General features: G+C 44.0%; 1 protein-coding gene across 7 annotated transcripts in view; it reads left to right on the top strand.

Moving 5' to 3' along the window:
- The first annotated feature begins 1,775 nt into the window (after positions 1-1,775).
- Positions 1,776-12,366, top strand: part of ptprub (protein tyrosine phosphatase receptor type Ub) — a 132,564-nt gene continuing 121,973 nt past the window's right edge. For all 7 annotated transcript variants that reach the window (XM_037453274.2, XM_037453271.2, XM_037453268.2 and 4 more), the window contains exon 1: positions 1,776-2,074. In XM_037453274.2, coding sequence (XP_037309171.2) covers positions 2,005-2,074 — 70 coding nt within the window. In that variant the 5' untranslated portion in view covers positions 1,776-2,004. The remainder of the gene's footprint in view (positions 2,075-12,366) is intronic.

The following is a 12,366-nucleotide window of genomic DNA, read 5'->3' as shown; positions in this document are numbered from 1 at the left end:
CTCTGTCACAGGATCAGCGATCCCCTGACGTGAATCCCTTTTACATAAAAAACAAAGGGTATTCCAACAGCTGTCGTGTGATTTGCTGTTCATTTCCTTTTGAAGCTCCATGCTGCATGCAGAGATCGTGTGATAGACAGCAATAGTTCGATAGCCTGCTTTCAGCAGCGTCTTTTAGAACAAAAAGTATGTTGTTATAAATTCTGCCTGTGCAGATTCAGTTGTTTGCGAGGGGTCATGAGTGGCAGCTGTTGAAATACTCGATAACATGACTTCCATCTTAGCGCAGCTGTCAGTATGATGCTGATGCCTGTTCTGTTGTTGGATTCAAACAGTGTTTTGCAACATCCCGTTGGTCGTACCTGCAAATTAAATAATCCTGCATTTAAATGGATTACTGCCAAAATACTCTAGAGTTAAAATACAACTCTGTGCCTTGAATAACAGCTCTCAAAGAGGCGGGCATGCCTCAAGCAGGTGTAATTACAGGTGTTAGCTTGTGCTTCTTTGGTTCAATCAGGTAATTTACTGAGCGTCCCATTGTTCATCTGTCATCTAGGGCTAACAACATTAGAGACGTGCTCTGATATTGGAAGCATTTCAGATGCGTCGGTGGGCCCCCTGTAATTAAATCCACAGCTTTAATATTTGAGGCCAGACAAGAAAAAATGAATGATGAATCGTTTGCATAATGGCATCTTGATCCAATTGGGATTCTTGGTTGGGCCAGGTTTTGACACCAGCTTGGTTCATGCAGAGTAGGGACTGCTGCATCAGCACCTGCAACAATTTCAAAGGTGAATTTTAGAGGCTGTGTAATGCTGTAATGAAATGCAACACAAAACAACTTGCAGCAATAAACTACTGTTCACCAACTCACAATGTAATATATAACTAATGCTTCTGGATGCTTTTAAATGTTATATAGGACTCCGACATGCCGGAGCAACATTTGTACATGTCAAAGTCAAAGTAACTTAGTATATTAACACACCCGTGAACATAAAAGCCAAGAGTGATTTGTTTCAGGTATACTGCAACTGTGAGAAGAACCTCATCAAATGCAAATCCAATGCACACAACATGTCAGACTATCTAATGCATAGAGAAATATGCTTTGCGCCTGTCATAAGGAGGTGTGAAGGTGATGCTCACCCGTCTGTCCTGTTTTAATATGATCTATTGTCTAACCTCTGCTGCAAAAATGCAGCAGAGGTTAGACAAATGAAAATAATGTTGTATTACGCATAGCTGTATTGATTAGAAATATTTAATATGAAGCCAAAATGGATGAAAAGGCAGAAATAAAAATCAGCCCTGATCCCCAAGATACCCAGCGAGGCACAAAGACACTTTTTTTGTCTTGAATTTCATGTCTTCCTTAGAGTCTTACCCTTAAACACAGGCAGTAAACACCTTTACCCAAACACGTCTGAATTCTGAAATATATTATATCGAGATGGAGTTCCTCTAATTGAACAACTTAATTCCCACATCTTTTTAAAAATATCTTCATTCTCAAATCCTAGAACTGCTCACGTCCCCTCCAGAGATGCAAGTGTGTAACAGCACACACACACACACACACACACACACACACACACACACACACACACACACACACACACACACACACACACACACACACACACACGCACGCACACACACACACACACACACACACACACACACACACACACACACACACACCACCGTGTCGTTGCACGGTCCGGCCGCTTGGAGGCGCCCGGCTCATACTTTGGATCAGCGAAGAAATGGAGGCTGGGGAAAGTGGTCGCAAGAAAGAAATCTCTCCCCTGAACTGTTTACCCTGACGTCAGTTTGCAGAACTGGCTCTACCCTGTCTCCTCCAGTGTCTCCGAAACTCCCCTCGGTGAGGACGGGGACAGTGGATGGACTCCAGTCGGCTCGAGCTCCCGGACCTCACGGACTGAGTGAGATGATTTCTTCTACACATTTAAAGTGGACTAAAAGAGCCGCGCCATGAACACCTGCGCCTTTCTGCTGATTTTGACTGTTCAGATCTACGCCGATGGCATCGAGGGGCCAACAGGTAAGGCGGAGGTTCACCTCCATGTCCTGAATGCAGTTGGGAAGTTTGGACATGTGGATGAACTTCACCGAACGCGAAAGTGCAGCGAGTTTGGTTCTAGGTGGCAACTTTATTGCTTCTTTCGCTCACGCGTTACTGCCTTTATGCGCCTGCGATGCACTACACGCCGACCTAATCATTTCACCCGAACGTAATATCAAATTCTGCAATAACTTTGCGAACTGAGGTGTGCTATTGAGTAGGTGTTTTCGGGGGAAAGCTCCAATTTCCCATAAACAAAACAATCTTCTGCACTACGCTGCTTTGCTTTTTTCTTTCTTTTGCCATTGCTGAAGCATTTCAAAAGGCAACCTTCAATGTTTGTCACATTGTGATCCAAAGTTACAAAACATATCTTTCCGAGCGACGATTCCCCCCCCCATAAAACGCAATGAACCACACTTCCACGAGCTTCAGGGCATCCAGTTTACCTTCACTCGATAAATTATAACGCAGAATCTCCTAAATCCTAACCGACTAAACCTGGAGCTGCTCCACACTGTCATGGTTGCATTTGTATAGAGAGTGACTATAGAAGTTTAGCTGCCATCTGAATGAGGATGGTTGTTTTGCTTATTTAATTTTAATCCAAATATGTATTATAATGTCCCCAAATTGAACCTGCCACTGTGAGGGAATAGATCAGATTAGTTATCAACGCTGCTGCATTTTTCTCCTGATGCAATGAGCTGCCTCTGCTCGTCTAGGTGGTCTCGCTGTAGAAAAGCTATTTATTCACTGATTAGTTCTGTATATAATCAAATTTAGAAGTCATTTCTTCTGTTTTTGTGTGTAAATGAACTTGATTGTTAGAGGCCAAGAATGTGTTTTTCAGATGAAATGCTTAAAATTCCTGTGATGACATTTAGAAACCTGCTCTGACATTTTCCCCATTCCATTTTCCATTTTTTTAAAAATCCGCCTCATATCATAGAGATGGAAAGAAAGAGTTAAGATAAATATCTTTTGATAGGATTGACACATGATAGACCCTTTCAGACCATTATTCATGTTTCCAAAATCTCCTTTTATTCCCTAAATTCTGTATTTACAGTGCCCTATTTTTTGATGATTCTTTGGCCTGTTCGAGTGTCTTTGTCTCATTAACGTAACCCGAACCCTCTACCAACCCTATTCCCCACTGGCACAGTGAAAAACCAGAAATCCTAATGCTCTGCACAAGACTCGTAACTTCAAGTAAACAAAGCAGCAAAAGCATGCGAGCGGCATGTGTATTGTCAAGAGGTGACTGGAGCAGATCATTATGAGGAATGGGCTGAGTCATGTGAAGGATTAAATCTCACACAGGTAATTAAAAGAGCTGAATGGAACATTGCCGCTTCACTACGGCTGTCTGCTAAAATTGACATGCGGTTGGTTTTTCAGTTTGTTTACTGGAGTGTTGCGAGCCGTGCCATCTGCGCCTTTTCTCTCCTATTAGCAGCTAATAGTCAACGCTGCTTGTTTCCCTGGCTTCTGATCTCGTTGGCCTGTCTCCTTTAATGCTTCTCCACCTGCCTTCGTCCTGTAGGAGGAAATGAAGGAGCATAAACGCAGCCCTGACTCGGACACTCCTTTTGATTAACACTCCTGTCGTTATTGTGAGGACCACACCTTGACTCCGCACTCCGGTGGGGACTACTTGCCTTTCTTTCTTTTGGGCGATGTAATCCACATTTCCTTTCTTGCTTCGGCCGCCGTCTGTCTGGGGCCGTCAGTTCGGGACAAGGGAAATTATTGAAGCTTGTGAAATATAGAGGCCCTCTGCTCCACGGGACTGAAATGAGGTTCATCAGAGGAAATCGTATTACATTTGCATCAGACACAAAGAAGTTGTGCAAGTCCAGTTTCCGGTTGTATCTCCTATGTTTTGTTGATTATTATTTTTATTTTTTTTGTACTGCTCGATGTGACACTTTTACTCATTTGTTGTCTCTTATGGGAATCGAATGCACGTTCACTAACCATCTGTCTTCTCTATTAGCAACAAATGCTGTCAACTGAGTTATGTAATTTTCCTGTGTATCATTTCCCAGTTTGATCAAAAGTTAATGCAGAATATCTTTTTTGCTTATTTCACTGAATAAGATAACACTTGAAATGAAAGGACTGTGAAACCCAGACTGTCTAGTCAAAGCAAGGATTGGAGTGAATAATAATTTAAGTTTATTTTACATATAAACAAACCGCAGTGACATTTAGTTCATCAAATAATCATTTTTTAAAATTATTTCTGGAAAAATGTCAAAGTTAACACTTGCTGATTTCACTTTCCTAAATATGAATAGTTGATGCTTTTCTTTGCCAAACATAACAGTAAACTGAATGTGTTTGGACAATTTTTCAGACAAAATAAGACATTTGAAGATGTCACCAGCGGTATTTTGTTTTTACTAAATCCGCCCATTAACAAGTGAACTGAAACACTGATTTAGGCAGATAACAATCCCTTAAGAGATTGACAAATGATACCCAGAATGCTATATCTAAAAGAAGAAAAAACTGTTAACATGGAATGCATATCTTCTAAAGACTTGTCCTGTCTAAATGTGCTTGCCTTTGAGAATCATTTTTGGGCAAAATCATGTGGAAAATGTTCCTTTACACTGCAGAGTTGCAGCAAATCAAAAAAGCGGAAGGGTTCCCTGCAGGAGCCAGGCCACCATCGCTGGATGGTGGAGGGTGGGGGCCAGTAGGGATTGATCCTAAATCAGACCCACGAAGGGACTGGAGGATTTCCATCTTTGACGAGGCAGTGATTCAGCGAACAGATGGAAAACTTTGCAAAAAAAAAACGAGGGATTCGGAGAGGGATTTATTCCGAAAGGGTGTTTTGTGTTCAGCTGAGGTCACAGCAGGACTTCTGCTGCGCCCGTGTGTCGTCCAGTCTCTCTTTAAGTCCTTGAGGCAGTGATTAAACAGGGTGCTGATGAGAGCAGTCCTCTGCTCTGCGGCGTGCCTCTTCCAGTTTCTGTAACCGATCCATTGTAATGTGGAGGACAGACATCCCCCGATTGGCTCTCTCATCCCGCCGGACTGGATGATGAAATGCCTCCATCTAATGTATGTATTCAAGTAATTACACTTAATGTCAACGCCATGCCATCGGTACGCCTCACCACTGGCAGCTCGTGACTAATCAGGCCCCTCTTCTGTCTCTGAGGTGGTCTCATTTCTCGTTACTCTTCTTGCATGCATCTCGCCTTAGTTTTTGCTCTGCTGAAGCTCACACTTGCGATGATTGTGCTCAACGAATCCTTCTGTTGTCCTGCTGTTGTTTTTTGTTTTTAATCATCGCTTTTCGTTTCCAAATCAGTCACAGCTTTCCATCTTTGTCGTCCATCGCTGTGCGAGTTGTGGCCCACTCAGGTGAAGGATTGTTTGCTCCTGAAAAGGTCGCGCAGCTTGAGTCACGTTTCCGGTGCAGAAAACGAGCTGTTTGAGGAGAGGGCATTCCCTAAAAGCAGGATCTTTCCTGCTGTGAGTCATCCTCAAACCCATGACCACAAAAAGCCTTGAAACCAACCTCTAAGTCAATCGTTATTATTATTGAGTTAAAACGTGCCCGCTGTGTTGTGTGCTGTCAGTATTGTACCATATTGATTTAGAATAGAGGATCTAAATGTACTTGTGTGCCTTGCTTTCATATGGTTGTAGTTTTGCGGCGTTTGCGTGAGCAAATCTGCATCCCAGCTCATTAGCGTCTCTGCCCGTCAGAGCTGGGAATCAGGCACGGAAGTTTCGCCATGCACAGACCGCCCCGCGGCGCTGACTGACTCAGCGCTGGCGCTGATGCTGGAAGTGGCCGGAGCGGCCGCCGCCGCTTTTGGCTCCTGGGGGTAAATCTGAGACCTTCCAGCGTCCTGTAGAACATGCCAAGACTGAAAGGTACAGAGCCAGTGGCCTTCCTCGGCTTGTCTCTTCCTTTTCTACTTCGCAGTGAGGGCCAGGGTGCAGGCTTCTTGGCTCCCTTTGCCAGGTGTTAATAATGCCGTATTGATCTTTTGAACTCTGGCAAGTCGATTTAACTTAAATTTGATCAAAGTGGCATAACGTCTGTCGCCTGCAAGTTTGGTGTATGAGTGCGAGTGAGCCAGTCAGGACTTGCGTGATGTAATTCGAGGAGCTGGGTTTCCAGCAGAGCATTGTGTAGTGCAAAAGACAGGGAAAAGTAGAAATTCTCTCAAACATGAAAGAGTAGGCTCCTTTTCACAAGAAAGCTGTATGTATTACACATAAGCTGCAAATTATCCTCTTCATGTATTGGTCTAAAATGACAGTACTATTATACTCATTATGCCTGAAAAGCATATGCTTTATTTGAATAATGGACACGGAAATGTATCATTTCACACAAATGAACCGGTGCTCATGGATAAGTATGAGCGGGAGACCACGTAGCTCGAGCACACACACACAGATGTGTTATTATCCAACAAAGAAATAAGCGGGGATGTGGGTTGCCGACCCTGTGTTTTCTTACGAGGTACAGAAAGTGGGTCTGAAAGACTGATGCTGCTCCTTATCTTCTACCCAGAGGAAGGAAAACCAGCTGAACAGTTTATATTTAGCCCGCTAGTTGTGTTCCAGCTCTTTGCCTTTCTCCTATCAACACATTTACAGCCGGATTCTTTCCGGCCCTCCGATTGTTGCTGTGTGGATAGTGGTTGGTGTTTGACCAGTGCTCGGTTCACTGGAGTCAGGGGTTTAGGATTAGCCGGCATTGCATTGTAGACATGTGACCTGTTGAGCTGTCTGTAGTCCTCTGCATACAACCCCCCTCACCCCCCCTCCAATGAAACCTGAATCGCTGACGCGCCGCCGGCAGTCTAAACAGTCGCCGCAGGACCTTTTCCTCCCTGGTGGTGTAATAGATGCGGGGTTCAATTGCCTTTGTGCCACTATGGCTGCTCTCCACGGGGAAGTGGTATTTCTGGTTTGACTGGGCCCGATGGGTAAGATTAGCTCGCAGTGACCCAGCCATGAACCCAAACACGTCTCTCGTACTTATTTGACTGACACCCATTCACGTAAACTTTATCAGGACAGTGGAAATCGAAAGGCATTAAAGTGCCACAGAGCACGTGTAATGGCTTGTGTGCCAATTTAAAAGCCCACTGCATTTGAGGCCTTTGCGGCATGAGGTCTACATAAAGAAACTCATCGCTTCCTCCTTCCTTGCACAGGCACAGAGGTTACGCTCAGATGGGACAGCTGTTGTTGTTACGGGTGGGTCAAAGCAGCTGTGGTAGCGCAGGTGCCACTCAAGACTCACATTTCCTTGGGTGTTATGTTGGCTCACCTTGTTTTTGGCTGGGTGCCATTTACAATGTTTTCAGAGAGTGCATCTGGATTTCTGAAAGCCACTAAGGTTGACGTGAAAACCAATTATAATTTGGAATGGCATGATTTTCACAGGAAAGTGTGAGCAGTTTCATCACAGTCAAAGAAATCGACACGGCAGCAGGTTTTATCAAAAACTGATCTGCAATTTTTGTTCATCGCAAAATGCATGTAATGCTTATTCTGCTCTGGACTGCAGGGGCACTGTGTTGCATGTTATTTAAATGCAAATTGGTTGATATGCAGAGAATGGCAGCCTGTTATGATGATACACTGGCTCGCACCACCGTGGCTTCTGATCGGCAGTGTTGTCAATGATGTTGGGAAACTCGGCTCGACTTTGACACTTTGTTTCAGGTGTTAAAATAAGATGGAGCGAAAGCAGAACTTATGGATTTCCCAGACAAAGCCTGTCACAGTCAGCTTTCTGTCTTCTTCCCCTCAAAACTCGCCTTTCGATCCCACATGACCTCCGATCTACGTCCTCCGCACCGTGCCATGTCACCATTTCAGCAGTTGCTCAGGGGATTGCGAGTAGCTTTCTCTTAAAAGAAAATGCCTTTCCCTCTTGGCTGTTACACTTGAGATTTCAGGGGCAAGCAGTTCAGCTTTATCGCGTAACGGTGTGCAGTATGCACAATTTGACTCCCTCATTATCAGTTGATTCATTGAAAACCGTGTATATTATTAACTCCTTTTGACAAGGTGGCATAATTGCCCGAGGGAAAAGAGATGAGTCTTTTTTTCTTTTTTTTTTCGCTGCCCAGCGTATTTGGACATTGTGTGAGTCACTCCTGCAGGGACAATAATAAGGACTGATAGCTCCTGGCCATGGAAATATGTGCCCTTTATCTTCAGATCACTGTGCTATTATTGTTTTGTTCAGAGAAAGGTACAGCACAATTCCTCATAATGCCTGCAGATACTTTGATGTTTTTTTTTCTGTTATACAAACCCACAGATGTGATCTTCTTCTCCCCTGAATGCCAGGTTGGTTAATCCTGACTAACCTTTCTTCCAAGCACGTTTCGTAGCCCACGGGGGCCCTCTGGGGTCCTTCCTCCTGGTGATTGCTGAGCTATTTGAGGATCCTGAGGGACGGCTCGTCAAACTGTGTAGAAAGACCTTTGTTTGTTCCTGCGACCTGGCCGGGCTGCTGAGGGGAGGCTGAGAACGGGGAGGTGATTGCTTCTAGAGATGAGGGGCTTATGAATGGATTCAAGTGGGCTCCAACATGACCTGGAGGCCGATTTGAGGAGCCTGTCATGTTTCCTTCCACAGTAGGCCAAAGACCACGTCCGCATGGGTGTGCATACGTTTGGAAATGTATCCATTCTTGGCCAAGCGGAGCACTGAAGATTCAACCCCTTTTTGAAAACGCTTCCCATGGATGATTCTTAAAATGCGGGCCTCACATTGTCATGTGACACCGGGGAAAAGGGAGCAGGGAGCTTTTCAAAAACGCTGACAGCACCACTGTGATGCGATCTACTGTAAGCTGCTGGCTATACGGGCCTGTGCACGGCCTAAGGATGAGATTTCTATGTTTTTTTTTCCCTCTTGTTTTTGGCATTTTAATACAAATGGCAAACTTCTTGAAATGGCCTGGAAAGACTGATGCGGACAGAAAGCTTTCATGCCCATTTCAAATAGCATGGACTCGCTGCAGCCAAAGGCAGTGCACCGCTTGCGTGTCTCACATTAGCGTAAAGCCAGAAATATGCAAGAATGTCCAGGGAGCCCACGGGGTGTCGTTTACAAAGAGCTTAATTCAAAACCACAAACAGAAGATTACAATAATAGCTTGTCTGGGTGGGTGTGTGAGTGGGTGTTTGCAGGCGTGCTCGCGTCTGCCCGAGATGCGTGTTTTTATATGGAAGGGGCAGATTGGTGATTGTTCCCACCTAATTAGATATACATTTTTTTCTGAACTCCTTCAGCCATTTTGAACTTGCAAAAATCGCAGCCTTGTGTATTATTATCCAGCTTTCGTTTGCTTTATTCCTCCCCAGTGTGTAAATGCTAATGAGAGATTTGCATACTTTGCTTGGGACATCATTCTATTATTTGAGGATAAATACATTGCACGGCATGGATGAAAAAGCCCGGCTCCGCCATGGAAACGGGCATCGGAGCCGATCCGTGCTCGGAGAGTAGCTGAGTGCACAGTGCATCAGAGAGCTTGGAGCAGGTCGGCCACGGCCTGCCCTTTGTCTAGCAAAACAGTCGAGGTAATTAGGAAATCAGCTTAGAGCCCGGATTATGGCTGGAAGAGGGCTGATCACTGGGGACAGGAGAAAAGGCATTAGGAGTGTGGTGGTTAATATGGGTGTTACTCTGCTTAGCAGTGGTATCATGTGACAGTAAGACAACTGACAACGCAACCCCGTTGATGCCGCGATCCCTCGCTCCGGGCGAGTAGGCTTCACCACAGATAGCTTTGTTTGCTCACAGTGAGCAGCACTCCCGCTTCCTGCTTTATCTTCCTCCCTTACACACCCAAACTGCTTTCTTATTAATTTGTCTCGAGAATGCTAATATTTTTCAGCAAGTGCTGAGACATATTTGCCATATACACCAGCGCCGTTGAATCTAAATGCACGTGGTCGTTTTCCTCTCCTGTGACGCACTCGCACCCTTATAAATATTATAGAGGGTTTCCATATCTTTGCGGAATGTAATTGATGTTCTCATTAACTGAGTGAACGAGCTGGAAGGCATGACCAAAAGCCTCAAACCCTCGAGTCGTTTTCCCTCCTGTACTTTAGAAAACATGGTCGCTGAGACGGAAAGCCTGTGTTGGGCTTGTGAAGCACAGAATGTTGCCATAGCTTCTTTTTCTTTGTCAGTCCGGCCATTTTTTGTGATCAGCATGCAGTGGTAACCTGACGCACAACAAGGGAAGCCATTTGTGCCCTTTAGAAAAGATATGGAACCAGGCCAGTGTGAATAATAAGAATGTAGGGAGTGGGTTTATACCAACACAGAAAGGTTATATAAAATTGCTCCACTAAGTAGTCACATTACTCGTATTAACAAGGAACCTGCGCATGTATTCCTGCTATCAGTTCTGCCTGTATTAGAAAACATTCCTGCTGGTGGAAAGTTGGCAGATTCATCAGTGCACAAAGTGACACAGAAATACTTTGTTTGAACTTTGGCTTCAGAGGGAGCAAGGAATTGTTTTCCACAGTGTTTAAGACCTAATCCCTTCAGAGGGACTGCACCGAATGGAAGACTAACCGAGTCACGTCTGACGTAGCGCTGCCAGAACAAGAGGCGGACAGGAATGTGTTTGTCTGGCTAACTTCATTTACTCCTAACAGGAAAAGCCAAAGGAGGACAACTTCTTCCAGACGACTTGACTTCTAGATCCTTTTCTCTGAGCCAGGACACGGAGTGAGGGTGGGATTCTTGTGGCAGGAGACAACTTCCTACTGCAGTGGTTTGGGGAGACGCAATGGTGGCTCAGACTATCATTACAACGGATGAATTAACTAGGTTTTTCCTCTCAGAGCAGGAGTCCTCGCTCCACTGGTTGTGAGTTGGCTTGGTTAGACACATATGCTCCAAGGGGAATGGGCTCATTCAATGCCTGGGCCCTGGAAACTGAGGATTTATCTGTCCAGCGAGTCCCTTTTGGCGGCACCAAACACTACTGGAGGATTTAAGATTGGTCTGTCAGTCTGTCTGTTATTTTCTCCTGAGATTAGGAGAAAAGATTTTTCTTCAGTTCCAATAAATGCCTGCGTCTGTACCTGTGGCTGGAAATGCGTAATAGAATATGGGTGAAAGGTGAATTTCTAAGGTTATTGAGAAATAATAAGTCTGGACATTATTGTCAGCTCTTCCCAGGACCACATTGTGATGTTTATGAAAGGGGTTATAAGTTATAAATAGTGTAATCATTATGTATTAATAATGGTTCAGTGATTGTATGCTGGTATACTAAATGCTTGTGTAAACCCCTTTGGCTTGTATCTACAGTTTTTTTTTTTTTTTTTTAGATTATAATACATTGTTGATACATTTGGTCCAACAGCTAGATTTGTTAAGGTCAGTGTTAAGCAGAAAAGGATCCCACAGAGTATCTATGCGCAGGAAAAGGAGCGTAGCCTGCTGCAGATTCTGCTGCAGATTAGAGTATTATTGTTAAAGTACCATGACTCTGCTTAGAAAGAATAGAAAACGACCCTGTACCTTTTAATCACCAGAACTTGCCAATGAGTCATCAGGTTTTGAAGTTCTTCAGTATCCATTAATCTTGTGATAATAATGAGTACATGAATTGCAAAGAAACTACTGCTGAGATGCCATTTCTGCATTCTTTAAATGGTGCCCTTTTTCAGTTTGTACTAGATAATGTCCACTAGTGTCTTTACCAGGCTTTCCCCACAAAAACATGAGCAATGTTACTAGGTGGATTTAGCTTTAACCAAAATGTAGATTTTGCTTTACCTAAAGGTTGCTGTTGCTCAAAACTTGACACAATCTTTTCTCAGTAGTCAGTTGCCATCTGTTTGTTTTTCTTAATGGCTTTTATATTTATTGAAGCAGCTTCAGAAAGAGTCAAATGTAAATCATAGAAGACAAACATGAAAAGCATCTGCTGCCTCACAGCCGTTGTCTGCTGCTCTTGTTCTTCTGCTAAGTTTATTCATTGTACACTTTTTTTGCCTTTATAAATGGTTCAAATTAAACTCTAAAAATATTCTCCTCCTAACTATCCCTCGTGTTTTAATGGTACTGTTATTTTTTTTTTTGTCCCAGACCTGACACAAAGTAAAACTACATCTCACTGCATTTCCATAACATGTATCTTTCGCATCCCTCCTCATGTCACGGTGCTTTTCTTAGTATCTCTGTCTTCATTGCGCCATCCTCGCCCAGGCGTTTATCACTGGGATGTG

The sequence above is a fragment of the Pungitius pungitius genome, chromosome 11 (genome assembly GCF_949316345.1).
Source record: "Pungitius pungitius chromosome 11, fPunPun2.1, whole genome shotgun sequence".
Taxonomy (NCBI): domain Eukaryota; kingdom Metazoa; phylum Chordata; class Actinopteri; order Perciformes; family Gasterosteidae; genus Pungitius; species Pungitius pungitius.
This window is presented reverse-complemented; position numbering and strand designations above follow the sequence as displayed.